We start from the raw sequence: 23,990 nt of genomic DNA on the forward strand, positions 1-23,990 counted from the left end.
TTGATTCTAAGGGACACGGGAAATTCTCATGAATATTACGTCCCATGCAGAGCAGCTTTTATCAGATACGCGAGAACTGGTTTAGAGAACGCTCAGCATAAACGGCTTCTTTTCACGACTACACAAGCGACCCAAATGCCCCGCTCACGGCAGCCCGCTCGGTTCTCGAGCGAAGCTCCCTCCGACTCCTCCTCGTCCACCTCCCCCGATCGCACCGTCGACGATGATACCGATTTCTTCATGGCCCAGGCGAATGACTCGCAGTCCTCGGTCGGCGTGGGCCACTTCCGCGAGTCACACGACCCGAACTCGAACAACAACATGGTGCTGCCGCCGATCGGACATCTGCCGCCGGAGATCCTCATCGCGATCTTTGCAAGGCTCAGCTCGACGACGGATCTGTTGAGCTGCATGCTGGTATGTCGGGGGTGGGCGGCCAACTGCGTCGGGATCCTCTGGCATCGGCCGTCGTGCAACAACTGGGACAACTTGAAGAGGGTCACGGCGTCGGTGGGGAAATCGGATAGCCTGTTTGCATACTCGGAGCTCATCAAACGACTCAATCTCTCGGCTTTGACGGATGTCAACGACGGTACCATCGTCCCCTTTGCACAGTGCAAGCGGATCGAACGGTTGACCCTGACGAGCTGCTCAAAGCTGACGGACAACGGCGTGTCGGACTTGGTGGAGGGCAACCGGCATCTGCAGGCTTTGGATGTCTCTGACCTTCGCTCCCTCACGGATCATACGCTGTATACAGTTGCTCGCAACTGCCCTCGGCTCCAGGGACTCAACGTCACTGGGTGTCTGAAGGTGACGGACGATTCGCTTATCGTCGTCTCGCGAAATTGCCGCCAGATCAAGAGAGTAAGTTGGGGATGAAAGCCAAAGGAGTTTGTTTGTGGTTTCTTCGTGATAGCTAATACGGAGTAGTTGAAACTGAACGGTGTTGGGCAAGTTACGGATCGCTCCATTAAATCTTTCGCTGAAAACTGCCCGGCTATCCTGGAGATCGATCTGCATGATTGCAATCTTGTCACGAACGACTCCGTGACCTCTCTCATGTCCACCCTCCGCAATCTCCGTGAACTACGACTGGCTCATTGTACCGAGATCAGCGACTCGGCGTTTCTCGACCTGCCCGAATCGCTCACCCTCGACAGTCTCCGCATCTTGGATCTTACAGCATGTGAAAATGTCCAAGATGATGCCGTTGAACGCATCGTCAGCGCTGCGCCTCGTTTACGGAACCTGGTGCTGGCCAAGTGTAAGTTTATCACCGATCGCGCGGTGCAGGCCATCTGCAAGCTCGGGAAAAATCTGCACTATGTCCATCTGGGCCACTGCTCCAACATCACCGATCCCGCGGTGATTCAGCTGGTCAAGTCCTGCAATCGCATCAGATACATTGATTTGGCGTGCTGCAACCGTTTAACGGATGCCAGCGTTCAACAGCTTGCGACACTCCCCAAACTCAGAAGAATAGGGCTTGTCAAATGCACCTTGATCACCGACGAAAGTATCTTGGCTTTGGCCCGGCCCAAAGTGACCCCCCATCCTCTGGGCACCAGCAGCCTGGAGCGGGTTCATCTCAGTTATTGTGTGCGACTCACAATGCCGGTAAGTTTCTGCCAGAATTGCTCCTGCTTCTGGCTCTGTCAGAGCTAACTCATTTTTTTTTTTTGGCTCACGCAGGGAATTCATGCTCTTCTGAACAACTGTCCGCGGCTCACACATCTCAGTCTCACGGGTGTAGTGGCGTTCCTGGACCCCCAGATCACAAGGTTTTGCCGCGAAGCCCCTCCCGAATTTACTCAGCAACAACGGGAGGTGTTCTGTGTCTTCAGCGGTGAAGGTGTCAACCGACTGCGGGACTACTTAAACCACAGATCTAGCTCCGGTCGCGAGATGAGCGAGGCTACCATGTATGACGACGACGAAGAGCTGGACGAGGATGAAGGTCAGGTGACCGGCCTCATGCATGCGACAGTGATTAGCGACGAAGACTATATTGATATTGGACATGCCCCTGGTTGATACCCCTTTCCCTTACGTTTTCTTTAAGCGTGCTGTTTCCGTGGCGTCTCCCTTGTGCGGAACCCTCCCCCCTACCCTTCCTTTTTTTTTTTTTTTTTTTTTGTCTCCCTTTTTTCTTTCTCGACTTCATGTGTTGTTTGCGTCATTTTGGCATCCATCATAAAGGGATCATGGCCAAAGAGCGGGCGTCCCTCTCATTTTCGCCTCAATACGTACAGATCAGGACTTGTCAGATCCTATCATCTGGACTTGCATCGATAGCGGTTGATCCAGCTCTGGGGTTTTCGGGTTGATGTTTCATGTTTGTTTACTTGGGACTAGGCATATATATGTTGCTCTGCCACAATGACGAGGCCATCGCAGCTAGTAGATACCTTGGAGATGGCTGTGGGCAATGGGATCGGTGTATGGAGTATGATGGGATGTCTGGAGGGGTTTATGCTCAGTTGCATATGCATTTATAATGGAGCTCTGCGTTCCCTTTTTTTTTTTGATTATTTGCTTCATTCAAAATATCTACCAATTCCACTACGTTCTATATTCTATCCTTGCTTTGGGGGTGTTGTCCAGAGTCCTGACGCTGTGCACTCGTAGTTCTCCATCAACGTATCCAACGTCGTCACACACGCTGAGCTTCCCCCGCTTTCCGCCTTTGGAAGCGCGTACAACTTCAACTTCAACTTCCATCCGCTTCGGAGCATCGCTGCGTCTGGGGGCAGCATCAAATGCCAGTCGCGACTGGTAGTTGATTTCTAAAGCTAAGCTGATTTCCCTTAAGAGTCAGTGGGAATAATCGCCAGATGGCTCGCCAGTATTCGCGAACCAACCCGCTTGGGTTCACCCCGTGGCCCGTCACCATCATCACCGCCCTCGTGTACCTCGCGCTGGTGATCCCCTTACTTGTCGTCCAGCACGTCGTGCCGTCGGCGCCGGGCTCCGATCCAGCTGGTCTGAACCTCACCGAGGCATGGGCCGATCTCCAGGTCCTCACGAACGGATTCCACCCGTACAACTCGCACCGCAACGATGACGTCCACAAGTGGCTTCTGCAGCGAGTCCACGAGATCATCGACTCGGCACCCGCGCGCAGCACCGACTCGGCGCACCCGCCAGCCGTCTTCGTCTTCGACGACGACCAGTCCAACCTGACCTTCTCCGGCCGCGGCAACGAACTCGGCGTCTACTTCGAGAGCACCAACATCCTCGTGTACATCCGGGGCACGGAGGACGACGAGACACAGTGGTGGGCGGACCCGCAGGGCCAGCCGGCGAGCAAGGGCGGCGTGCTCGTCAACGCGCACTACGACAGCGTCTCGACGGGCTACGGCGCCACCGACGACGGCATGGGCGTCGTCTCGTGCCTGCAGCTGCTGCGATACTTCACGACGCCCGGCCATGCGCCGCGCCGCGGGCTCGTCGTGCTCCTCAACAACGGCGAGGAGGACTTCCTGAACGGCGCCCGCGTCTACAGCCAGCATCCGCTCTCGCGGCTGCCGCATACCTTTGTCAACCTGGAGGGCGCGGGCGCGGGCGGGCGCGCCTCGCTGTTTCGCAGCTCCGATACCGAGGTCACGAGGCCGTATGCGCGCGCGCCGCATCCCTTCGGCTCCGTCCTGAGTGCGAATGGCTTTGAGGCCGGGTTGATTAGCAGTCAGACGGATTATGTGGTGCTGGAGGGGGATTTGGGCCTGCGCGGGCTGGATATTGCGTTCATCGAGCCCCGGGCGCGGTACCATACGGACCAGGACGATGCGCGGCACACGAGCGTGGACTCGCTGTGGCATATGCTCTCGGCCGCGGTGGCTACGACCGAGGGTCTGGTGGACGACGCGAGCGACCAGTTTGACGGGGCGCCGCGCGAGGACGGCAAGGTTGCGAGCGGGTCCGGGTCGAAGGCCGTGTGGTTTGATCTGTTTGGCAGCACGCTGGCCGTGTTCGAGCTGCACACGCTGTTTGCGCTGTCGGTGACGCTGCTGATCGTGGCGCCGCTCGTGTTGCTGGCGACGAGCATCGCGCTGGTTCGCGCGGACAGGATGTATCTGTTCCGGTCGACGGCGAGAGTGCCGGGCAGCGATGACTTCGACGAAGGGGTGTCGCTGCAGGGCGTCCGGGGCTTTTTCCGGTTTCCGTTCCTGCTCGTGATCCCGACCGGGGTCGCCGTGGGCCTGGCGTATCTCGTCACAAAGATCAATCCGTATATCATCCACAGCAGCGAGTATGCGGTGTGGAGCATGATGATCTCCGCGTGGGTGTTTCTTGCGTGGTTCGTCTCGCGTGTGGCCGACTTTGCGCGGCCCTCGGCCTTCCACCGTGTGTACGTCCTCACGTGGATGTTCGTTGCTGAGTGGGTGTTGCTGGTGATTGCGACGGTCTACGAGAACCGGTATGGTCTGGCGGGAGGGTACTTTGTCTTCTTTGCGCTCTCGGGCACGTTTCTGGCGACGTGGATCAGCTATCTGGAGTTGTTTGCCCTGCCGCGCAAGTCCGAGTATGCCAGGCAGATCGCGCCGCCGTCACGGTACGCCAGCAACCACGGCAGTCGGCTGGGCACGTCCTCGGGCGAGCACGGCATGGATGACGCGGAGGACGAGGAGGACGACGACGGCGACGACGAAGACGAGGCCCGTAACGTGGAGGAGGAGCCGACGGAGTCGACCTCTCTGCTGCGCGGACGCGGACAGCGCACCACCTTTGCCAACTACGTCCGGGTGACGGGGGATTACCTCCACGGGGCGGGCGACGACGAACCGCGCGAGACCCATGTGTACGGACGGGAACAGGCGTGGAGCGCCGGCCTGCCCAAGTGGACGTGGGTGCTGCAGTTCCTGCTCAGCGCGCCCATCGTGCTCATCCTGGTCGGCCCGCTTGCGCTGCTGCTTACGGCGGCTCTGCGCCAGACGGCGCAGGACGGCAGCTCGCCCCTCTTCGTCTACATTGCCATCGCCGTGCTCACCACGCTGCTCGTTACGCCCCTCCTCCCCTTCATCCACCGGTACACGCACCACATCCCTCTCTTCCTCCTGCTGGTCTTCACCGGCACGCTCATCTACAACCTCGTCGCGTTCCCCTTCTCGCCCTCCAACCGCCTCAAGCTCTTCTTCCTCCAGGAAGTCGACCTCGACACGGGCGTCAACCGCGCGTTCCTGAGCGGCGCCCACCCGTTCGTCTACGAGGTCGCGCGCTCCCTCCCCAGCGCCGCCGGCCAGAACGTCAGCTGCGACCTCAGCGCGGCGCGGCCCAAATGCTCCTGGTACGGCATCCCGCCGCAGGTCCAGGCCACCGCCACCCCGGACACGGCCGACTGGGTCTCCTTCAACATCACCCGATCGGCGGACCAGCCGACACGCGCCCGCTTCAGCGTCGCCGGCCAGAACACGCGCGCCTGCCGGCTCGTCTTCGACGACCCCGTCCGCAGCTTCGCCGTGCTCGACTCGGCGTACGACCCGCGCTTCCCGCATCTCTCGCCGCAGGGCACGCAGGAGATCCGCCTCTGGAGCCGCGAATGGGGTCATACGTGGACGGTGGACGTGGAGTGGACTGTCCCCGCGGTGGACGGCGAGAGCCGTGGGGTGAGTGGCCGCGTCGTGTGTCTGTGGAGCGACGGCAACGCGCCAGGGGTGATCCCGGCGCTGGATGAGGTGCGGCGGTATAGTCCAGTGTGGACTGCTGTGAGTAAGTTATCCGATGGATTGGTGGAGGGGAGTCGACGGTTTGAAGTCTGAGTTTGGGTTCGGATTCCATTACATCATCTTTTTGTTTGTTTGTTTGTTGGTTGGTTTGTTGGTTGTGTTTGTTGTGTTTTATGTATGGAGTCTGGTATATGTCGAGCCATGTTCAAATTATTATTTGACTAGTAAGTAGTAAGTAGATATAGTAAACGTATCGAGATCTATATGTAACAGTGTACTAGCTGTAGCTATAGTGATACACCCCGTGTGCCACGGTTTCTTTCCCCACCTGATCCTGCTCGTCTAGAACTAAACTCTCTACTCTCTGGGTAGAATCTAGATCGGAATATCCATGCTCTCGGCGCCTCAGGGTTGGGACTTGGACTTGGGACCCCATGGGACTATGGGGTGGTCCGGCGTACTGGCCGGTTTCGGTGGACCATGTGGAATGTTCCAGGTTCTGTTTCTGTTCCAGTGCCTGGTCCGCAGTTCATCTTCCCATGGATGATGATGTATGATGATGTATAATGATGTATAATGATGATGATAATGATGGATGATGGAGTGCGGAGTGCTAGCGCTGAATATCCCCTGTCAAATCCATGGAACCAACCCGTAGAGTACCAAAGAACCAAAGAGTGCGTACCAGTGGATCTTATCAACTAAGCCCATCAAACCATGGGACTATGGTTATATACCCCCAGGGCCCCAGCAAAGGGGGGAAGGGGTAGGATGATTATTGGGGGCATTGACTCGACTTGTGACTAGGTCGAGAGACTGAATATATTAATCCCGTCACGGAATCCGTCACCACCACTGCTTCAACCCGGGTGATGCTCCCCGCCCGATCCACTCTCGCGCTGTTTGTGCAGCGAGTCGGTGAAGTCGAGCGGGCTGACGCTGACACTCGTGTCGCGCTGGGTCTCACCGCTCCATGAGTGCGAGATGCTGGAGGGGCCGATGTCGCGGTCCTGGTCCGGGTCCTGGTCCTGGTCTTGATCGTGGAGGGAGATGGAGACGGGCACGCCCTCGGAGTGCTCGAACATGGCGATGGAGATGTCGTCGGAGTCCATCCAGGGATGGGAGCGGCGGCGGCGGTGGCGGGGAGAGATGGCGAGGGGCCCGAAGGAGGTGGAGGAGGAAGGGAGGGGCGCGGCGTGGGTGAGGTCGGTAGTGACGCGGGTGGCGTCGACGAAGTCCGGGAAGTCGGCGACGGAGCCGGGGTGCGGGGGGATGTGGTAGGGATGATGGGGATAGGAGTCGTCGGCGGAGACCTTCCAGACGTGGGAGTGGACGAGGTAGACGAGTTTGCCGAGGACGGCGAACTCGAGCTTGAGCTTGATGCTGTAGATGGCGCCCTTGAGCATGGTCTCCAGGATGTATTTGTTCATGTACTCGACGACGAGCAGGCCGAGGTCGAGGAGGATGATGATGGCGTTGATGGCGACGAGCTGGTACATGATCTTGCGCTTGCCGCGGTCCGGGTCGAGGCGCAGCATGCGGACGGTCTCGTAGATGTAGAGGCCGGAGATGACGAACTCCTGCAGGCAGAAGCCGGTCATCTGGATCTTCTCCATGACGTTGTAGCCGCGGATGTAGGCGGCGCGGGCGGCGTCCGAGGCGGCCAGGTTGGAGCCGTAGGTCAACACGGTGGTGGGGAGGTGGAGGAGGACGGCGTCGACGAGGATGAGGAGGAGGACACGCCGGAGGATGCGCGGGCTGCGCACCACCAGGTGCAGGCGCGAGTACAGCACGACGGACTGGCCCGTCACCATGCACCACCAGCCGACGGTGAGGCAGGTGACGCACAGCCAGGTCTGCGAGGTCAACTGGAAGAATTTGAGCAGGAAGCCGATCGAGTAGGGGATGAGTCCCAGCACCGCGGAGACGAGCAAGCTCCAGAAGTACGAGCCGCTGTAGCGGCTGAAGGTCACAAAGACCAGGATGATGAGCTCGATGGCATTGTACCAGGTGATGCCGGCCAGCGTTGCGATGGTGATTTTCAACGCCAGGCTATTGCCTGTGTATCCCCCGGTAATGCCATCTCCCGGAGTGAGGCCCCCATGGGACATTTCTGTTCGGAGGGGGTTCTCCTTAAGTATGTAGCAACGGCATTGCTGATCCTCTGAAAGGGGGGACTCTATACTAGTATATGGATTGTTGGACTAGAGGGGAGAGAGAGATGGAGGAAGAGGAGGAGGAGGAGAGAGAGGCTGAAAAGAAAGGAAAGAAAAAAAGGCAGCGAGTGGGAGAAAAAAAGAGACGGGTGGAAAGAGCATGCAAGATCGATGATGATGATTATTATTAGTCTTGACTATTAAAAGACTATTAGCCTGAGCCCTTGGGAGTTGGGATAAGCCATCAGCCATAGCTCATAATGGCGTCTAATATTACGATTAACGATAATGTGAGACGTGGAGAAGTCCGGGGTGATGGATATCAATCATTCCAGGAGTCATTCTTCCTGTATTATTATTGCCACTGTTCTACTCTGTAGAGTGTAGTCCTTTGGGAGGATGAGAATTGCCATTCAGCCGGATCAAAAATATGAATGATTCCAAGCAGGATATGATAGTCACTGTCAATGAGCAGGATCTTGGACCAGATACGTAGGATGTGGGATGTACCTGGTTGGATCCATCGTACATAGTAAGAATAGATTTCCATCTGGACTGGTCTGACTCCGACTCCTATTTCAGTTCATTCCAAGACGAGAATAAAAGAAGAAGAAGAAGAATGAATTCCAGGTACAACAACCGATTCCCAACAGACTTCAAACCATCCTCCCTCGGTCAGCTTACAGCCTTAGTCCATCACGGTTACTGCATCAGGACGCCGCTTTCGAAATAATTCGTTCCGTGGCCGGTCGCGGTTTGGGGTTGGTCTTTTCCCTATTCCAAGTTCTATCCCAACAATCAACTGGGAGAGTATCATGATTCATGAAGATGAATAATGTTGACTCTGCAGTCTGCAGTCTGCACTCCCCAGCTCTGAGAATTGAGCCTCCCCAGTACTACTACCTACTACCTAGCTATCTACGTAGTACGGAGTAGTATCCAACTCTCCACAATCCATGGGCCATACAAAGGACACGAAAAAAAAAAAAAGACCGTGCGAGCCAGCATGACTTCATAGTGTATATTCCATAACCCCATCCCATCGACTTCCCGGTTAGATTCGATCGATCGATAGATAGTTCGATAGCTAGTTGAGTCTACTCCCGTAGTAAACCAGAATAGTCGATACTTGGTCTTGGTCCCGCGACTATCGATTTCGACGAAGATGAGATGAGGTCGCAATCCCCCCCCAACTAGTCACGCTCAGCCTACACGTCGTTGCTCCCGTCTCATTGGGGGAGGGCTAGAGATCGTCCAGTGTCACTGTCACTGTCACTCTCACGCACACTCTTGTTTGGAAATGATGCGGTGAGGGCTGGTGGTGCTTGTTCCTACTCCCTCCCCCCACCCCCAACCCCAGACCGTGGCATTGCGGGCAGCTTGGAGTCTGTCAGTCTGTCACTAGATACTCCGTGGTCTGTCGAGGGTGAGGGTGAGGGTGAGAGTTCGAACAACTCCTCCTCCTCCCTGGTCGCCAATTCACGTTGGTGTTGGTGGCACAGAAGAAGGTGACACAAGTCTTGTCTATAACGACCGAGTGAGGTGAGCAAGAGATTTCCAAACAACAGCTTCAGCCTATACTTTTCCCCAGTATTGCTCCCCCCCCAATTACTTCGCCTTGGCTAGTGAGCAATACGTGCCGGCGCAAGGAGGGACTCCAGTGATCATCAATCATGGAGACCTCTCTCTGGTATGTTGTATGTTACAGATATCGGTAGAGTGTAGGGTCAGGGTCAGGATCAGGTCGAGATTAGCTCTCGCTTACCTATCAGCGATGTAGTATGTAAACTGGAATCAGTAGCAGCAGTACCTTACTCTATAGTTCCCAGGTCCAAACTCAGAACTCCATGAAAGATAGTATCAAACACCAATTCCCTCTTCCCTTCAAAAGAAAGGGGGGAAATCAAAAACACCGTATACACCATCCCATGCAAACCGGCAAACCTGCAAACCCATGCCCATCCCCCCTCCCTACCTCTCCCTCTTCCCCCCCGTCCCCTCCAGCACCCGCTCCACCTCCCCCCGACATTCCGGCATCGCACTCCTCATCTCGCGCGCCAGCACGTCCCGGAAACTCGCAAACGCCTCCTTCTTCCCCTTCAGGTCCTGGTTGCCGCGCTGCACCAGCTCCACGAACTCGCGCGTGTAGATGTCCGGGTTGCGCGCCGCGTCGACGTAGTCAATAATCTCGGGCGGGAGTTGGATGCTGCTGAGGGGTGGGTCGGGGTTGTCTCGTAGGGCGGGCGCTGCTGCGGTCGTTGGGTCTGTGGGCTGGGGTGGTGGTGGTGGTGGTGGGTGTGGTTTTGTGTGCGTGGAGAGGGTGGAGAGGGCGAGGGTGAGGTTTTTTCTAAATTGAGAAGGACAGTTAGATGTGTTGCGAATTTGCATAAAAATGAGATGGAACGGAGGAGATACATCTTCCGGACGAGTTCCTGCTGCGTCTCTGGGCCTAGGTAGCCGTGGACGGCGGATTGGATTTCGAAGAGGTGCTGGATGACCTCCTTGAGATCGTCTGCCGGGGTGGGGGGGAAGAAGTGATTAGAATTGGGGGATGTGTTCCTAGGGGCATTGCGACGTACCATCCACGGTGCTTAAGGTGACTGGCGCCATGGTCGTGGTGGTGGATGTTTCGGTGAGGTGATTGTGGAATTGAGTGGATTTATTGGAGTACGGAGTATGGAGTATGGCCTCAAATGCCTTCCTCAGGCGGAGAGCTGGAAAGAGTGGGGATTGCGCTAGCCCATTTAGGTAGTCATTCATACGTACTAGTAGAGACTCAAAAGAGCCAACACGAGAAGAATAATACCTTGTATATTCCAGGTCTAATACATATATATATATCTCAATTAATTAAAGCCTAAGTGTAAGTGGTCGATCCCAAGCCAATGCCCCCAAGGATACAAAAGTACCTAGACCTCCTTGGTCCTCGAGCTCGCAAACTTGGGTATCTCAATCTCCGTCTCCACCATCTCCAACCCAGAGAGACTAGGGAACCGTCGGCTGAAATTGGCTTCCCAGTCGTCGCCGGGGCTGATCGGCGTCGGCGCCGTGGTGGATGTCGGACTACGATCCTCGCCCGTAGGCCGGCTCAGATCCCCGCCTCCCACGCGAAGCCCCTTAGGCTTGGGAGGCGCCATCGGTCGCGAACCCGTGCGGTGCCCGGAGGCCGACGACCATCCCGTCGGCGCCCCTTCTTGCGGAGACACGCTGGGGGCCCGTTCCTGGGACGATGGGTAGGGCGCCCCGGCACCCCGAGTCCCTGGCCGCGACTCCGGTCGCGCGTCGGTGGTCTGCTTCGCCTGCAAAGCAGAATCCGATTCGTCGGTGTACCGTCCGTAGCCCGTCGCGGTCTTCTGTGGCGGGGGTTTATTGCTCTGTCCCAGCAGTGACTGTACCCGACTCTGAATGGCCGATGACCGATGTCCATCCGATCCCGCGCCGGGGCCTCCCTCGCCTCGTGCCGCAACCCGGCGGCGATACTCGGCCGCTGCGGCCGCCACTCGCTTCTCCTCCTGCGACAACCGTCGGCGCTCGAGCTCGCGCCGCATCTCGGGGGAAATGTCCTCCTCGTTCTCCTCGTCGCTCACCTCAGCCGCAGACTCTACCGCCAGCTCCGATGCCGTTACGGACGGGAACGGCTTGGCGGCATCCTCGGCCGCCGGGGGAGACGGCGCCTTGTCCTGGTTACTCTGTTCGAATCGGCGGAACGCGTCGCCAAATCGACCACCGAACAGCGTCTTGGTTCCGGAAAGAGACAAGGTCGATAAACTGGAGCGCTTGCTGTGCTTGGTACTGCCGCTGTACCGCTTCTCGCGCTTCCGATTGAGCTCCTCCTCCCGCGCACGCAAGAAATCAACGTCCGAGGAGATGTTGGCTCGGTCGGGGATCTGGTCCATCTCGGTGCGCGCATGCTGCAGCGGTGCTCCACCTTCGTACATCGGCCGGGAGAGGTCGAGGGAGGAACGAGCACTTCCAGAACCCCGCGAGAATTCTAACCGCGATCCAGCATGGACAGAGACTGGCCGGGTCTTGCCATTGGCCGACTTGGACCGCCCGACCGGGTCATCGACGTCCAGATTCGACGGCCGTCCTTCTAACGACGGTCGTGACGATGTGGACGACAGGCTCGACAATTTGTCCGACGAGATCCGGCTCGGTTCGGGTCGAGTCGGTGAGGCCGCTTGGCTCAATCTCGGCGGTTTTTGATCACTTTCCGACCAACGGTGGGTAGAAGACTGGCGCTGATGGTCAGACGACGGGAATCGGTGGATGGGACGGCTAGATGGCTTGGGCTCTACGAATGCGGGCGTAGCCGGAGGCGATGTCATCGTCCCAGTTGAGACCATCACGGGCCGCTGGGGGACAGGCTGATACAGCGGGGTCTGCTGGGCCGACTGCTCGCGGACATGTCTCGATGGCTCGACGGGCTTGGTGTCCACCGCGGATGTTTGGGGTCGTTGAATGATCGGTAGCTCCCGAGGGGCTTCAGCCTGAGGGGGGTCGGGCCGCTTCGCAAAGGCGTCGTCCGCAAGCGCATTGGTCAGCCTGCGCGCAAGATCATCGTCTTCGGGCTTCTTCTCCGCAGCCGCCGGTTCAAAGTCGAATTTGTCCTTCTGCTCGTTCAGGATCGAGAACTGATCCAGCGCCGGGAATCGGTTCGAGAAATCCTCGATGGAATTCCGAGATCGGTGTCCGTTGCCGTCCAAGATGGCAAACGGATCAGAGGCGGAGCTTTCCCGGAACGGTGACGCATTGGCTTTCGCCGAGGTGTGCGGGGAATGATCCGGTTTGGTCGGACGCCCTCGACGCATCGGCGCAATCTCCGGAATGATCTGTGTTTCTTGCATGGGTGGAGAAAACACGGCCCCTAACTGAGGTGCTTCAACTGGGGAAGGGGGCAGTTCCTGGTATCGACGAGCTTCTGACACGGAGCGACTGGCATAGATCTAGAAGGACGAGTAGAGGAAGAAATGAGCCTTGCGGGGGTTTTCTCGGTCGGAAGACTTTTTCTCTTACATCACGAATTGGGACCTCTTTTCCTTGCATCGTGCATACTTCGCGCACAACCTCGTAGATAGTCGGGCGCTGTTGAGGATTCTCTTTCAGCATTGAGGCTACTCTCTATGTCAGCATTCATGCCGGTCGAATCGACCGAGCGAGTCTCACCGATGAGTGCTTTCAATCTATCCGAAAATAAAGGATAGGAGTGGAATTTGTAGCTCGCATTCAGAATGGCCATCTGCCCCACCTCCTCGAACGGGGTCGTGTAATAACACAGTTTGTAGAGCAAAACACCCAGAGCCCAGATATCGCTCTTCTCGTCGATGGGCTGCTTGCGATAGACATCGATCATCTCGGGACTGCGGTACTGGAGGGTTGTATGCCGTTGGACGTCATCCTCGATCAGTCGACCTTCGGCCGCCGTGGTCGCCGCGGGACGAGGTGGTGCCGTCGAACCAAAATCGCATAGTTTATAGAGAGGGGTCTTCCCCTGCAAGGAAATGAGGACGTTCTCGACCTTGAGATCGCGATGCAGTAAAGGGGGTTTGAGGTAGTGCATGCAGGCGACGCCCTCGGCGACATCGGAGAAGATCTTGATGATCTCGGGCTCAGTCAAGCGGTTCTGCAAGCGAGTGTTCATGAAGTCGATCAAGCCGCCCCCGGAACAGAACTCCATCAGCAGAAACACCTCGTAGCCGCCGCCTCGCAGCTGCGACGCATGGGAATCGATGTACTTGACGATGTGCCGGTGACCCTTGAGTTTCTTCATTGTCTCCACTTCCGTCCGCATATTCGCCAAAGCAGACTTGTCGGGGACAGCCACCCGCTTCAGAACCGCTCGATCGGAGCCCTCGATGGGCTGCGAAAGGCGCACGACGTAGACATGGGCAAAGCCGCCTTCGGAGAGGTATTTTTCCACGACAACGCGATGAGAACCGACTTGCACCTTGGTCCCTGGCAGAAAGGTGCCTGCCGGGGCATTGACGACGGCCACGGGGTTGAACGACTGGACCGACCGAGGTGGAGGCGCGGCGTGGGCCTGGTAGGCCTGGGTAGGAGGATGGTAGGAGGACATGATGATGGCAATGGGGGAGAGCCCTCGAAAGGGGCGAGCTATCGATAGGGCCGGACTGCGTAAACCACTCGTCACTGCATAGAGGAGAGAGAAAGAACAGAAGAAAGAAAAGAAGAAGAAGAAGAGGAAGAAGGAGATGGAGAAAGGATGAAGGAAGTGAACTGGATCGGCGTTGACGATCGAACAAACCAATCGACTAGCAGAGGACAGTTGGCGGGGAGGCGGAGAAACGAAGGGAGGCGGTGATTCTTGCAGTCACTTTTTTAAGTTATGTACCTGGGAACAAGTACCGTCAAGAACACAGGACACAGGAATGGAGATAGAAGAGATAAAATTTGCGAACAGTCGAAAACTCGAACCACAGAGAAGTGGGCAGTAACCACAGCAGGAACGGAATGAGAGCAACAGCAGTGACGATGATGATGATGATGATGATGATGATGATGGTGGTGGTCTTGACTTGGTTGAGGCGGAACTAACTAGTACTAGAGGGACACCCACTGTCCTATCACTACTACTACTTACTACTCAACTCGGTCCAAGGCGGCTCTTGTTTCCCCAGCACCACCGAACTCCGGATCTCCAGAAGTCCAGTTGCCAACAATGATATTTTATTATCAGTCACATAGATCCATCCGGCTACATTCTTGATATGGCGATTGCTGGGGGCTGGGATGGCGGGCTGACTGCACGATCATCCAGCACCATCACAAGGACGCGACTCTCTCGGCCATCCTCCGCTGCTGCCTACAGACATCGATCTGTACCAAGCATGATGTTCGTCGCAATTGACTATATGCACGAAGTATGCATGCAGTTCATCAATCTCCAAGATCGCTGGTGTGTCACATTCGATGAATGCATAAACCTATGCAGGATATGCAGGTAGTAACCGCGGAGAAAGCGTTCGACTACCTTGCGATGTCGCCTGTCTTTCAGCACCCCTCCCCCCCCTGGGGGTTAACATGGCATTCCGTGGCTAGACTATCTCCAGGAGAATATTCAGAAACCCGATGTCCACGCTGAACAAGCTTTCAAGAAGCCGCTGCCGCCAATCCTTGCCGGTCGAGAGTGGTATGCAGCTCACTGGGTCAAAAAACGGCCTTCCGGGATGGTTCAAGGTCATGATGTAAAGAAAATGGTGAAATTGATATGTGATTGTCCCAGCTGACTGGGGTTCAGTTCCCACCAGACTAGACTGTGGCGATCCATAATTAGCAATACATCCGACAAAGTACCTACACAGTACAGACTAGATAATCAATTGGGAGTTGTGTAAGGCATAATTATGTAAGCAGAAATCGTGGATAGAAATAAGTACCTTATGCACTTTCCCATTCAACCAATCAAGGCTTGTATTCCGATACCGGGACCATCACCGAAAGAGCAATATCAAAACAAACAACGCCAGTCAACTGTCAACAGTCGCCACATCCGCCATCCGCATTCTTCGGAGCATTTCCCAGTGAAATAAGCTTGATCAAAGACTTCACGGAATGCAGCTGACGATTGAACTATTATTCATGGGGGGTTTGTCGGTACGCGATCGAGATGGTTGTTTGGTTCCCTGAGATCTAAGTAGTTCTGAGAGCACGGCCAGGCGGCCGAATGGAAATTGCGCTGGATATTCACGGAGTGCTGTCGCATCATCTCGAGTACCTAGTATCTATCTCAGCGATGAAGGAATCAATATCTATCTATAATCCGTCATTATTCTGTAGATCCCTCGATGCGTGGTCGATATTTCATCTGTCGACCTACTACCTACTAGTATCCAGGACAGTACGGAGTACATCGTAGTACAGACTATATCAGAAACGGCACCACCAACAAGCCCCCCGACATAAGTAGATCGAAACCACCAACAAATCGAAGCAATTAGAATCCCCGTTCAATTCCCGTGTTTACGGAGTACAAGCCCTTTCGACCCCCGCCTGGAATCGACGGATGATTGCCGACCAGTATCTATCTATCTACCTACTCTGTAGGAGTACATAGGTAGTCCACCGGATCCTTTGGCCGTCCCTCGCTGCGGCTGATCAAATCACACCTTTTGCCGCCGGTCTTCTTCCTCATTTTCCTCCCCCCCCCCATCCCACTTTCTTCTTCCTCCAGTGTTTGTTGCCCGGTTATCCGCTGGAGTCTCGACCAGCATCAGCATCTACATCTCTATATACATATACATATACATATATAACCCTGTGGGTGTCTCGATTCTTTCCTCTCGGTTTGCACCGGCGTTTTGGCTGATACCCGCCGGCGAGTACTAGATCGAAAGCGCGGGAGGCCAGAAAGCCTCAAGTGCCCGTTTCAATGCTTCTGAGAATATGACCAGCCCATCGTTCACATCTACGCCTCAGATTCTGCTGTATTGACCAATAGCGCATCGAACACAAAAAAGAGTCTAGCGCACACAGTCCGAAACCAAGAATCGGTTGTCACGAGTCCCACCACAACAGGGAAGAGTATATAGCAAACTAACTACGGGCACCCGGGATCGGTTCTATACCTAGACGACAGCGGCATAACCATCACAGCCAGAGAAAGCAGCGACAGATGGACGGCCCCCCGCCGCCCCCACCGCCGCACGGCGAAAATCCGAATACCACCCACGGCTTCAAGAAGTCGTCCGGCCTCCCAGAGGGGAACTATGATATCTTCATCATCCCGCCGCACTCCTCGGGCTCCGGGTTCTTATACCTGCCGTCTCTGCAGGGGAACCGCAACAGCTTCCTGGCCGGTGCCGCGTCCGCGCTCGTGGCCGTCTACGTCTGGCAGGCGCTGTCGCCGATTATAAAGACATGGTATCTTGCCACGGCCGCCAACGGCGGCGGAATGGGCATTGCGGTGCTGGCAAGCGTGGTCGGTATTGCGGGATGGGGATTCGGCGCATACCAAGCGCACGTGAAAGGTTCCAACCGAGACTCCGCCGGAGGCTCGCGACCCAACCAGTCCAGACCGGGTGGTCCTGGCTTTGGAGGGCCCGGAGGCGCCGGCGGAGCTCACCACCAGTCCTCGGGGGCTGGTCCGGAGTACCCGCGGGGCTCTAATTTCGGCGGGCCCAACCCCGGGCCCCAGGGGGCCTATGGCGGCGACTACGGCGGAGGTGGGCCGGGCCCGGGAGGTCCATATCCTGGAAATCAGTATGGCGCTGGCGCTCCGCCGCCGAATGCTGGTCCTTCGCCGCGTGCTGGCGCTCCGCCGCCCAACACTGGGCCGCCACCGCATGCGCGTCCTCCTCGACCGGAACCAGAGCCAGAGCCAGAACCTGCAAAGCCAGAACCGGCTTCTACAAAGAGCAAAGCCGACAATAAGAGCAACGAAGAGTGGGAGCGAGCCCGGGAGGAAACGAGACGCAAGGAGGAACTGCGTCGGAAGATGGACGAACTCAGACGAAAAAGGGAAGCGGAGGCGCGCGAGAAACAGCAACAGCGCGAGCGGGAGGCCATGGAGCGGGAACTCAGGGAGCGTAGAGAGCAGCTGGAGAGGGAACTGGCCGCAGCCAAGGAGAAGGCCGAACGGGAGGCGCGGGAGCGAGCCGAGAGAGAGGCGGCAGAAGCCCGAGCTAAGATCGAGCGCGAGCTGGCCGAAGCAAAAGCCAAGGCGGAGCGAGAAGCAGCTGAGGCCAAGGCCAAGGCGGAGAAAGAGGCCGCGGAAGCCCAGGCGAAGGCCAAAGCGGAGCGCGAAGCGGCGGAAGCGCGAGCACGAGCCGAAAGACTGGCTACTCTGGCAAAGGAGCGTGAAGCGCGACTGAAGGCCAAGGCTGAAAAGGAGGCTGCAGAAGCAAAGGCCAAGGCCGAGGCGGCGGAGAAGGAGGCTGCCGCGAAGGCCGCCGCGAAGAAAGAGGCCGACGCCAAATTCGCGGCCCTCAAGGAAGCCGCCGCGAAGAAGTATGCAGAGAAAAAGGCCCGAGACGCCCAGGAAGCCGCCGCCAAGGAGGCTGCGGCAAAGGAGGCCGCTGCCAAAGAGGCGGCCGCCGCGCAGGAGACAGCCTCCTCAACAGCCTCAACTTACAAGTCCGCGACCTCGACGCCTCCTCCCCGAGCGCCATCACCGAAGAAGCCAGCCGGTCCGGCCAGTGCCCGAACAGCAACAGCATCGACGACCACCGCGGACCAGGAGGATGCATATTCCTTTCGGCCCTACGATCGGCCGCGCCGGCCGTACGGCGGCACCTCAGGCTCCTCGGTCTATTCCGAATCCTCCTACGCGCCGTCCCAGTCGACGGCCCGGACCACCCCACCACCTTCGACTCGGGGCGCTTACTCCACCAAGGACCCTGACAAGATTGTCATCCAGGGCGTGTACGCCTTCAACAACGCTTTTATGAAAAGCCCCGTGGCCCAGTTGGTGTCTGGGCAAGGGATGGTGACGGACGGCCTGGTGCTCCGCATCACCACCGAGGGGCTCTTCATTGACGACGACGTGCGAGGCGTCCCCCAACGGGAGTGGGACGTCAAGGCATGGACCATGAAACTGGTCGAGGTGTGGTGCCCTCAGTTTGCCGCGACGGCGCAAGGCCGCCAGAATCCCCCCAAGGCGGCCAATGCATTCTTTCGGCGGAACACGAACGAACCAACGCCGGAGGAGTCGGATGCGTATCTCGTGAACCTACTCAAGGTGTGCAAGAACAAGTGCCGGCTCGCGTCGCCCGACGCGGCAGAGCCGAAAGGGCTGCACGTTCTCCGGGCGAGCATTCGCGACCAGGAAGGTCGGCGTTACGTCTTCGTGCTGCAAGAGACCGAGGGGTGGAAGGTCGCGATGGGACTGCAGCGGCTGCGCAAGGGCACGCAGATCAGAGCCCTGGGCGCGTTGAGCATGGCCGGAACTGAATGCCGGACACTGCTGAAGAACCTTGGTCATATTGTGTGAAAGAGTTTTTTTCGTTCTTTCTTGTCTGGCTGAGATCATCATTGTTTCAACTGAGCGATTTCTGAATATTTTGTTGTGCCTGTTTTGGTTTTTGTTTCTGTCGACCCTGAGATTCCCCTGATGTCTTGACGAGTTGCGTTGCGTTGCGTTGCTTTTTTTTTTGTTGTTTCCTTCTGCATATATGGTGAGTGGTATATAATTCATCTGCATATAATCAATCAATCAATCAATCAGTCAATCAATCGATCTGAGCATCAACATACGATCATCATTCAGTCAGAGGAAGTTGAGTATCAATTGCAACGGAATGTCGACGTGTGATGACGAATGTATTCCATTCCACGTGCCGCTTTACCTTCAATGGCTTCAGCTTCACCTCTCCAACCTCATCCCTCATCATCACTATCATCACCATCATCACCAATCCATCATTCACACCGAATAGCATCGTGTCCTCTTCATCATGTCGTAATCGCATTGTACTGTATTCTCTTGTATTATTCTCTTGTATTGATACTGTCCCCCCGGGATCTCAGGTCAAATCTCAACTCAAATTCCAAGCCCTCACTCATTCCCTAGAGATCTCTACGAAAGCATTCATATTCATATTCATATTCATATTCCCCACCATCCAAAAAAAAAAACCAAGAGTGATTCTTACGTGCAACGTTTAAAAATGCCAATATCCACCCCCACCCCAACCTCCAGAACCAGAACTAGCGCCTTCTCCGAAGAAGATAGCGACAGCATGTCTGACCCGGGTCCGTCGGATAGAAGCGTCTCGGTCTCGGTCTCGCCGGATCTCTATCTCGGCCACGACGCTCTTGCATCGGAGTTTACGGCTCCCCTGCTTCCTAAGCCGTACTTCTCTGGCCGTGGCCATGGCCATGGCCATGAGGATGAGCATGAGCATGAGGATGGGCACGCAGTTGACGGCGGTAAGGAGCTCGAGCTCGGTCTTGAGACGGGGAAGCGGTGCAGTCCGCGCTCCACGTTCGTGGTGGATGATGGGTGGCCGGCGCCGGCGCCGACGTCTGCATTTGCGTCTGCGTTTGGGTTTGGGTTTGGGGCTGGGGCTGGGGTAGCGGGTGCGGGTGCGGATGCGGGTCTGGGTGCCGGTAAGCGGCGCGGGGCGGCGTGGAGACGGCGGTTGGTGCTGGTGTTTGTGAAGGTTGTGATGGCTGTGTGGGTGCTTGGGGTGGTGTATAAAGTTGGGCGGGGGTTTTTTGTACGTCCCTTTTCCCCTCCGTGGTTTCTGCGGCTATGGTGGATTATTGAGTGCTGAGTTTCATGAACGACTAGTCCACCACCCCCGCCGTCGACTTCGACATCGACATCGACATCGATACCCCCAGCACCGCAGACGACAGAACCATCACGGTCGAGCACACCGACGCCGAAATCCGCGGCGTCTACCCGCTCTACGATGCGCTCTCCCTCTCCACCACGAGCGGCAACATCACCGTCGCGATCGTCCCGCATCCGGCCGTAACCCGTCCCGGGGCTTGCGGGCGCGGGTCCGCAAAACCTGCGCGTCTGCGCATCCGCTCCGTCTCGGGGTCCGTCATGCTCTCCTTCACGGCTCCGGAGGCCGCCTCGCTCCCGGAGCTGGAGCTGGAGATGGAGAGGGAGATGTTGGACACCCAGTCCCAGTCCCTGTCCCAGTCCCAGTCCCAGTCCCAGTCTCAAGATCGAGACCAAAAGCAAGCGCAGCTCCCACCCCGCCTCTATGACCTCGACATCTCGACTGGCGGCGCCATCGCCGGCCGCGCCGTCTTCAGCTCAGCGCGCCTACGTGCTGGCGCGGACATCTCTGCCGTCCTGGTCCCTGTGCCTGCGGGGTGTATGCGGAATATGTCGCTGAGTACGCGCACGGAAGCGGGGCCGCAGCGGGTGCATGTGACCGAGCCTTATGTGTTTGAAGGCAAGGGCCAGGGGAGGAGAAAGAGGGATGTGTTGTTGGTTGCGGAGCACGGGGCGGAGACGGGGGACATGGAGGTTGCGTATTCGCGGGTGTGGGAGGGAGACGTGAGGCTGCGGACGGAGGGGGGCAGTGTGCGGGTTGAAGGGGAGGAGGTACGGGTTGTTGGGAGTGGGGAGGGGATGGTTGATGCTGTTGTTGGGGGTGATGACGACGACGACGACGACGACGATGATGATGATGACGATGAAGACGAGGCCGAGGGCGAAGAGGAAGAAGACGATGATGAAGACGACAAGGAAGATGATGAAAACGAGCAAAATGGCCAAAACCTAATGGATGTATCCTTCGAGTCCAAAGAAGGCTCCATCCTGTTCTATGTTGGATAGATAGATCTCTCGCACACAGAAGAAATGTCATGTCAGACCGGGATCTATTCATCCATATCCGTACCATATGCATGCAAGACAAGGCTACAATGTATCCAGTCGATCAAATCAGGCACATCCATGTCCATGACCAACCATAAGAGAAAAAACATGAATAATGGGAAAAAAAGAAAAAGAAACAAAATCAAAAAATCCCGTACATGGAGTATATAACGCCGCAGAATGTCTTCCACCATGCCTCAAATCAAATGCTTCTGCGTGATCTGCTCGAATCTGATGTTTGATGGCGGCGCATCGAATCTGGTGAAACATGACAAGACTCATCCCAGCCATCGGGGTGAGCAAAGGAAAAAAAAAAAAAAAAAAAAAAAATGAATATGAGCGAGAATACAAGAAAAGAAAGAAGAAGACGCCAAAATCTATCGCACATCAGGGTCGAAGAGCAGCTTGGAATCATGCAATGCACTTGGGGAATAGTTTTTTTTATCAAAAGACGACACATCGGACGGGGGCAAGCGGTCTGTAAAAATGCAGAGAGAAGATCCAGAGTCCAAAGTTCTATCGTAGTCGTGTCACGTCGTCCCATCTGTCGTTCTATCGTGGAATGAAGAAACAGTCCGGTTAGAAGGAGAATCCTCCAGGGAAGCCTTGGGACTGCCCGCCGAAGGGGTGACCTCCAGCCGAAGCGAATCCGCCGCCGCCGCCACCGCCGTTCATCATGTTAAAAAGAATGTTGGGATCGATGTTGATGTGCGTGGCACCGCCCATGCCACCCATGCCGCCCATGCCGCCAAAGCCACGGCCAGCGAACATGTCGGCAGGATCAATGAGATCATCACCGTTGTCGTAAGCAGCGCGCTTCCTGTACACTTGTTAGAGAGAAAAAAAAAAAAAAAAAAAAAAGGAATCTCGGATGGCAGATCCGAGGCAAAACTTACTGAGGATCAATCAGGGTTTCATAGGCTTCGCCGATCTCCTTGAACTTTTCGTCACCGGCTTCTCCGTCGCGGTTCTTGTCCGGGTGATACTGAATGGCCATCTTGCGATAAGCCTTCTTGATATCCTGCTCGGAAGCATCCTTGGAGACCCCGAGAATCTTGTAGTAGTCTTTCCGCTGGGCCTTCTTCAGCTCGAATTCCGCACGACGGATCTCCTCGGCGATGCCCTTCTCGGTCGGGTTGGCCTCCGCGACCGCCTTGTACTCCCGCACGGCCTCTTCCCAGTTGCCCGCGCCGCCGTAGGCCTTGGCGCGCATCTTCTGCGCCTTGATGTAGGAAGGATCCAGCTTCAGCGCCTCGCTGCAGTCATTGATGGCGTTGTCATACTCCTTCAGGTTGATGTATGCCTGAGCGCGGTTCTGCAGAATCTTGGCGTTCATGTCCTTGTTCTGCGGATCGACGGCCAGCGCCTCGGACCACAGCTCGATGGCCTTGCGGTAGTCCCTCGCCTTGAAGGCGTTGTTACCTTCCTCCTTGGTGCGCGTCAGCTTCTGGACCGTCCGCAGCAGCCTGATCGCCGACTTCATGTCCGGATCCAGGCCCAGACACATCTTGAGCAGCTTCAGGGCCTGGTCGGAGTCGCCCAGCCCGTAGAACGCACGAGCACGGATCATCAGCGCATCCGGATCCTGGTTGTTTTCCCGCAGCATGGAAATGGCAATATCCTGCGCCTTCCTCAACGAGTTCTCATTGCCCATCTTCAGCTGGGCCTCAGCGCCCAGCAGGCTCCACTTGCGAGGCTCCTTGACGCCGCGACCCAGCAGCTGGCGGGCTTGGTCCAAGCAGAATACGACCATCGACACCCCCCGATCCTCCGCCAGAATCTCCTCGGCCTGTTTCACGAAGCGCAACATCTTCTCGGGGGCCGCCCGGTCGGTGACGGACGCGGGGGGTTGCACCCGCGACAGGACCTCAAGGGCCTCGGCGGGGCGTCCCAGCGCGGTGAGAATGCGGGCTAGACGATACATGATCTTGGAATTGGTGGGATCGAGTTCCAGGGCGCGCTCGGCATCTTCCAAGGCTTCTAGGTAACGGTTTGCGGAGAGATAGGCGGCGGCACGGTTGGACAGGTAGACTGAGGAGCTGGGGTTGATTTCGATCGCTACTCAAATTAGCCGCAATGTTCTATATATATATTTATATATATATATATATATATATATATAAATCTGCATGATACTCACCCTTGGTGAACTCCTCGATGGCACGATTGTAGTTTCCATCCTTGAAAAATTTGTTGCCCGCCAGCTTGAACGAGTCGGCTTCGGCGACCGAGCCATTCGACTTATGCGGCGGCGGGGTGGGAGTGCGGTCGGGTTCAGCCCCATTGACGGCATTAGGGTTGTTCGAGGGAGAAGCAGGAGGATCAATGTCCATTGAGCTTCGATCTGCAGCAGCGGCCATGGCGGAGAGTCGACGCAGCTCGTCGGGAGGAAGATTCAACGGATGAAAATCGGGATCGTGGGAGTAGCGATCGAGAGTGGAGGAGAGAGGGGAGGCGGGATACGTGAACCTCGACGAAGAAGGCGGAGGGTATTTTCGGGAGGAATGAGATTTTGATTTTGAATTGAATTTGGACTTGGATTTGGATTTGGAGGGAGAAGAAGAGGGAGAGGAAGAAGGAGAGTGGGGATGATGAAGTGAAGAGGAAGAGGAAGAGTGAGTGTGGGAGTGGGAGAGGGAGTGGGAGAGAGAGTGAGTGGATGCGGATGTGGAGTGAGAGCGAGGTAGATGAGGACGGGGATGAATAGGGAGGTTGTTGTTGTTGTTGTTGTTATTATTATTAGGAGGCAGAGGAGGAGGAGGAGGAGGAGGAGAGTTGTAGGAGTGGCGAGGGGAAGAAGTCGAAGTCGAAGTTGAAGCTGTGGTTGAAGCGGACAAGGTCGAGGAAGAAGAAGTGCGAGGAGAGGGA

General features: G+C 56.5%; 8 protein-coding genes across 8 annotated transcripts, besides 26 other annotated features; 4 read left to right on the plus strand and 4 right to left on the minus strand.

Moving 5' to 3' along the window:
* Positions 1-135: 135 nt before the first annotated feature.
* On the plus strand, positions 136-2,037 carry ACLA_028630 (putative ubiquitin ligase complex F-box protein GRR1; the record flags this gene model as incomplete). Its single annotated transcript, XM_001269563.1, has 3 exons — positions 136-867; positions 934-1,620; positions 1,696-2,037. 3 exons carry the CDS (start codon positions 136-138, stop codon positions 2,035-2,037), a joined length of 1,761 nt encoding a protein of 586 aa, XP_001269564.1.
* Positions 2,038-2,837: 800 nt separating this feature from the next.
* On the plus strand, positions 2,838-5,759 carry ACLA_028640 (M28 family metallopeptidase; the record flags this gene model as incomplete). Its single annotated transcript, XM_001269564.1, has 1 exon — positions 2,838-5,759. One exon carries the CDS (start codon positions 2,838-2,840, stop codon positions 5,757-5,759), a length of 2,922 nt encoding a protein of 973 aa, XP_001269565.1.
* Positions 4,623-4,657: a microsatellite.
* Positions 5,760-5,789: 30 nt separating the features above from the next.
* Positions 5,790-5,837: a microsatellite.
* Positions 5,790-5,838: a microsatellite.
* A 370-nt stretch (positions 5,839-6,208) lies between these two features.
* Positions 6,209-6,266: a microsatellite.
* Positions 6,209-6,267: a microsatellite.
* Positions 6,210-6,266: a microsatellite.
* A 259-nt stretch (positions 6,268-6,526) lies between the features above and the next one.
* Positions 6,527-7,777, minus strand: ACLA_028650 (uncharacterized protein; the record flags this gene model as incomplete). Its single annotated transcript, XM_001269565.1, has 1 exon — positions 6,527-7,777. One exon carries the CDS (start codon positions 7,775-7,777, stop codon positions 6,527-6,529), a length of 1,251 nt encoding a protein of 416 aa, XP_001269566.1.
* Positions 7,778-9,793: 2,016 nt separating this feature from the next.
* Positions 9,794-10,432, minus strand: nut2 (mediator complex subunit NUT2; the record flags this gene model as incomplete). The annotated part of the gene is made up of 3 exons (XM_001269566.1): positions 9,794-10,169; positions 10,238-10,334; positions 10,402-10,432. The coding sequence occupies 3 exons, from the start codon at positions 10,430-10,432 to the stop codon at positions 9,794-9,796; spliced, it is 504 nt and encodes a 167-aa protein (XP_001269567.1).
* Positions 10,098-10,117: a microsatellite.
* Positions 10,433-10,731: 299 nt separating the features above from the next.
* Positions 10,732-13,898, minus strand: ACLA_028670 (putative serine/threonine protein kinase; the record flags this gene model as incomplete). Its single annotated transcript, XM_001269567.1, has 3 exons — positions 10,732-12,768; positions 12,839-12,936; positions 12,989-13,898. 3 exons carry the CDS (start codon positions 13,896-13,898, stop codon positions 10,732-10,734), a joined length of 3,045 nt encoding a protein of 1,014 aa, XP_001269568.1.
* A 411-nt stretch (positions 13,899-14,309) lies between these two features.
* Positions 14,310-14,350: a microsatellite.
* Positions 14,314-14,343: a microsatellite.
* Positions 14,351-16,069: 1,719 nt separating the features above from the next.
* Positions 16,070-16,092: a microsatellite.
* Positions 16,093-16,454: 362 nt separating this feature from the next.
* Positions 16,455-18,770, plus strand: ACLA_028680 (uncharacterized protein; the record flags this gene model as incomplete). The annotated part of the gene is made up of 1 exon (XM_001269568.1): positions 16,455-18,770. One exon carries the CDS (start codon positions 16,455-16,457, stop codon positions 18,768-18,770), a length of 2,316 nt encoding a protein of 771 aa, XP_001269569.1.
* Positions 17,656-18,159: a mobile genetic element.
* A 132-nt stretch (positions 18,771-18,902) lies between the features above and the next one.
* Positions 18,903-18,922: a microsatellite.
* A 60-nt stretch (positions 18,923-18,982) lies between these two features.
* Positions 18,983-19,013: a microsatellite.
* Positions 18,983-19,018: a microsatellite.
* Positions 19,019-19,163: 145 nt separating this feature from the next.
* Positions 19,164-19,193: a microsatellite.
* A 62-nt stretch (positions 19,194-19,255) lies between these two features.
* Positions 19,256-19,281: a microsatellite.
* Positions 19,282-19,365: 84 nt separating this feature from the next.
* Positions 19,366-19,392: a microsatellite.
* A 54-nt stretch (positions 19,393-19,446) lies between these two features.
* On the plus strand, positions 19,447-21,080 carry ACLA_028690 (uncharacterized protein; the record flags this gene model as incomplete). The annotated part of the gene is made up of 2 exons (XM_001269569.1): positions 19,447-19,998; positions 20,073-21,080. The coding sequence occupies 2 exons, from the start codon at positions 19,447-19,449 to the stop codon at positions 21,078-21,080; spliced, it is 1,560 nt and encodes a 519-aa protein (XP_001269570.1).
* Positions 20,413-20,454: a microsatellite.
* Positions 20,873-21,007: a microsatellite.
* Positions 21,081-21,423: 343 nt separating the features above from the next.
* Positions 21,424-21,452: a microsatellite.
* A 249-nt stretch (positions 21,453-21,701) lies between these two features.
* Positions 21,702-23,482, minus strand: ACLA_028700 (DnaJ and TPR domain protein; the record flags this gene model as incomplete). Its single annotated transcript, XM_001269570.1, has 3 exons — positions 21,702-21,942; positions 22,019-23,180; positions 23,263-23,482. 3 exons carry the CDS (start codon positions 23,480-23,482, stop codon positions 21,702-21,704), a joined length of 1,623 nt encoding a protein of 540 aa, XP_001269571.1.
* Positions 21,962-21,983: a microsatellite.
* Positions 23,205-23,243: a microsatellite.
* Positions 23,205-23,244: a microsatellite.
* Positions 23,483-23,745: 263 nt separating the features above from the next.
* Positions 23,746-23,775: a microsatellite.
* A 58-nt stretch (positions 23,776-23,833) lies between these two features.
* Positions 23,834-23,863: a microsatellite.
* Positions 23,864-23,895: a microsatellite.
* Positions 23,896-23,990: the final 95 nt, after the last annotated feature.

This window comes from Aspergillus clavatus, genomic scaffold (assembly GCF_000002715.2).
Source record: "Aspergillus clavatus NRRL 1 1099423829805 genomic scaffold, whole genome shotgun sequence".
NCBI classification, from domain to species: Eukaryota; Fungi; Ascomycota; class Eurotiomycetes; order Eurotiales; family Aspergillaceae; genus Aspergillus; species Aspergillus clavatus.